The 4,126-nt window shown below is 35.9% G+C and overlaps 1 protein-coding gene across 1 annotated transcript; it reads right to left on the bottom strand.

Annotated features, from left to right (window-relative positions):
• Positions 1-1,167: 1,167 nt before the first annotated feature.
• Positions 1,168-3,012, bottom strand: LOC134718996 (zinc finger protein OZF-like). Its single transcript, XM_063581893.1, has one exon. It carries the CDS (start codon positions 2,975-2,977, stop codon positions 1,553-1,555), a length of 1,425 nt encoding a protein of 474 aa, XP_063437963.1. The 5' UTR covers positions 2,978-3,012; the 3' UTR covers positions 1,168-1,552.
• Between the last annotated feature and the right edge of the window lie 1,114 nt (positions 3,013-4,126).

Here is a 4,126-nt window from a genome sequence, read left to right as displayed (position 1 = left end):
GAATTGTTTTACATGGTCGTATCGGGGCCTTTTATAGCTGACTATGCGGTATGGGCTTTGCTCATTCTTGAAGGCCGTACGGTGACCTATAGTTGTTAATGTTTGTGTCATTTTGGTATTTTGTGGATAGTTGTCTCATTGGCAATCATACCACATCTTCTTTTTCATATTAACTCATTAGATGGGTACAAATATAAATATATATGATCTAACAAGAAAATAGAGTGAACGTGCATGTGGGCGGGTACTTGTATATCCCAACAATAAAAATACACTATAAGTACTGATCTGAGAGGATATATAACTAATATAGTACCATGCTGTTGATTAAAAATAACATCACTCAAGACCCTTTTGTTTTCCACATAATTAATATTGCCAATAATTAAGAAGTTCCGGGTCGAATCGATACCAATAATATATTCACCTGTTAACTATTACATTATCTGTGCGTTCCGCATCTGACAGGAGTACCACGAAACGCTGTATTTAAGATTTTGCTATATACACGGGTCGTTATCACAGGGTTGAAACTACTTAATTCAATCATTGTCACATTGTTCCCGATTGTAGTACTTTAATCAGTATGACTTTCTAAGATGACAATACGAATAATAAAAATCTGGACTTAAAATAAGGCGTATAGGTACAGCATGTACAGTTTTCAATTTGTTAGACGTAAAACAGCATATCAAAGATTCAATTTTATTCATAACTCATAAAGGACAAAACTGTTGATTAAAAAATACTCCTTTCCAGGGACTTTTGTTTTCCAAACAAAATCAATAATACCAAAATTAAATTGACAAGTTCCAGGTCGACGGGTTCAAACAGAAAGATGTTAAAACCTTCTGCTGTTGTCTGTTCGATTGTCGGATTGTTGTCTCTTTGACACATTCCCCGTTTCCATTCTCAATTTTATTAGAACAAAAATCCGATTTAGGGGTTTTATCTTTCGTCATGTTCGTATGTCATGTATGTATTTTAATGTGTTTCTTAAAGTTACTACTTTCAATAAATGCTTGAACTCATACATCACAGATATGGGGTCTGTCACCTGTATGTGTTTTCATGTGAATCTGTAAACTACCATGCCCATGACTAAACTTTTGACCACATACATCACAGATATGGGGTCTGTCACATGTTGTTCTTACGTGTCTTTTTAAATCACAAAGATAATGAAACACTTTTAATTGCCACTTACAATACAGTCATGAGGTTAAACACGTGAATGTCTTTTCGTGTGTCTTTTTATATTAGCAATTTGACTAAACCCTTTATCACATTCACAACAGTTATACGGTTTAAATATCACCTTTATGTGTTATTATGTGAGTCTATAAATCACCTGTATGGGTTATCATGTGAGTCTATAAATCACCTGTATGTGTTCTCATGTGAGTATATAAATCATCTGTATGTGTTCTCATGTGAGTCTATAAATCTACTGTATGTGTTCTCATGTGAGTCTACAAATCACCTGTATGTGTTCTCATGTGAGTCTATAAATCACCTTGCTTACTAAACGCTTTATCACTTACACCACAGGTTAATGATGTTTATCATCAGTATGTGTTCTCATGTGGTTTAGTAAAATACTAAGCTGACTAAACTGTTTACCACATACACCACAGTGATAAGGGTTTTCACCTGTATGTATTCTCATGTGAGTGTGTAAACTACTATGTCGATTGAACCGTAGATCACATAAATCACACTCTAGAGGTGTATCACCTGTATGTATTCTCTTGTGACTCTGTAAACTACTATACTGACTAAACTTTTTACCACATAAATCACACTCGTAAGGTTTATCACCTGTATGTATTCTCTTGTGTTTCTGTAAACTACTATGCTGACTAAACTTTTTACCACATAAATCACACTCGTGAGGTTTATCACCTGTATGTATTCTCTTGTGTTTCTGTAAACTACTATGCTGACTAAACCTCTTTCCACATAAATCACACTCGTAAGGTTTATCACCTGTATGTATTATCTTGTGCTTCTGTAAACTACTAGCTGTAATAAACCTCTGTTCACATAAATCACACTCATGAGGTTTATAACCAGTATGTGTTCTCTTGTGACTCTGTAAACCACTTTGCACACTAAACCCTCTACCACATACATCACACTCATGAGGTTTATAACCGGTATGTGTTCTCATGTGAGTTTTTAAACTACTCAGCTGACTAAACCGTTTACCACAAGTATCACAGCCATGAGGTTTGTCATGTTTTTCACCTGTGTGCAGTCTCATATGTCTCCGTAAACTACTAGGCCGACTTAACCCTTTCCCACATACGTCACAGACATAAGGTTTCTCACCTGTATGTATTCTCATGTGAATTTGAAATCTTCCAATCTCACTAAACCCTTTTCCACATAATTCACATTTATGATGGTCATCACTATGTGTATCCATGTGTGCATGAAAGACAGCACTGCGAGAAAATGCAATAGCACAAACATCACATTTATATGGCTTTTCGCCAGTATGTATTCTCATATGCCTCTTTAAGTCATGTATTTTAGTAAATTCTCTAGCACAAACATCACATTTATAAGGTTTTTCACCGGTATGTATTCTCGTGTGTTCCCTTAAGTGACTACTTTGACTGAATTCTCTAGCACAAACATCACATTTATGACGTGTTTTACCAGCCAGTGCGTTTATGTGTCCCTGTAGAGTATCATTGATTCTGACAAAATCCTCTCCTCCCTCTGACATCTTATTGTGTCCCTGTAGAGTATCGTTGATTCTGACAAAATCCTCTCCTCCCTCTGACATCTTATTGTGTCCCTGTAGAGTATCGTTGATTCTGACAAAATCCTCTCCTCCCTCTGACATCTTATTGTGTCCCTGTAGAGTATCATTGATTCTGACAAAATCCTCTCTTCCCTCTGACATCTTATTGTGTCCCTGTAGAGTATCATTGATTCTGACAAAATCCTCTCCTCCCTCTGACATATTATTGTGTCCCTGTAGAGTATCGTTGATTCTGACAAAATCGTCTCCTCCCTCTGACATCTTATTGTGTCCGTGTAGATTATCATTGATTCTGACAAAATCGTCTCCTTCCTCTGACATCTTATTGTGTCCGTGTAGAGTATCGTTGATTCTGACAAAATCCTCTCCTCCCTCTGACATCGTATTGTGTCCCTGTAAAGTATCGTTGATTCTGACTAAATCCTCTCCTCCCTCTGACATCTTATTGTGTCCGTGTAGAGTATCATTGATTCTGACAAAATCCTCTCCTCCCTCTAACATCTTATTGTGTCCCTGTAGAGTATCATTGATTCTGACAAAATCGTCTCCTCCCTCTGACATCTTATTGTGTCCGTGTAGAGTATCATTGATTCTGACAAAATCGTCTCCTCCCTCTGACATCTTATTGTGTCCCTGTAGAGTACCATTGATTGTGACTAAATCCTCTCCTCCCTCTAACATCTTATTGTGTCCCTGTAGAGTACCATTGATTGTGATTAAATCCTCTCCTCCCTCTGACATCTTATTGATAATGTTTATCTCCAGTGACCAGTATGTGATTTCTTGAACGACTCTGTAAGGAACCAAAACAAATTTAAATTTCCAACTATGAACTGACTTCCAAAGCTACACAAAACACCTTACACATATAGATTTATTTCATCTTCAAGCCATTATTCCACTACTAAATTGTCTATTATACTTACTAGTACACTTGGTACTGCTACTACAATCAAAAACCTGATAATAAATTGTTCAATCAAGGCCTTTGAAAATAGTGGAATTAATTACTTTTGGAGTGTCAAAAACTCGTTGGAAGATACTTGATAAATTGCATGCATATATTGATGATTTTGAATCTGTTCAAAAGTTTTGATTTTTCTTCTTTGCCTCATATTCTCATCAAGAAAAAATGCACACATCTTTTTAAGTGGGCATTTAAAAATTCAGAATGAGAATACATTTGTTCACAAACTCTTTTTGGTCATTTTTTTTTATGAGACAAACAATTTCAATCAGACATGCTTAGATACTTTATCTGCGCTTGAATTTTTACTTGATAACATTTTTGTTCGCTTTGGAGATTCCGTATATCGTCAAGTTATTGGAATTCTAATGGAGACTAACTGT

The sequence above is a fragment of the Mytilus trossulus genome, chromosome 5 (assembly GCF_036588685.1).
Source record: "Mytilus trossulus isolate FHL-02 chromosome 5, PNRI_Mtr1.1.1.hap1, whole genome shotgun sequence".
Taxonomy (NCBI): domain Eukaryota; kingdom Metazoa; phylum Mollusca; class Bivalvia; order Mytilida; family Mytilidae; genus Mytilus; species Mytilus trossulus.
This window is presented reverse-complemented; position numbering and strand designations above follow the sequence as displayed.

Coding starts and splice junctions, on each gene's coding strand:
- LOC134718996 (XM_063581893.1), bottom strand. CDS start 2,977: ATGTCAGAGGGAGGAGAGGATTTTGTCAGAATCAATGATACTCTACAG.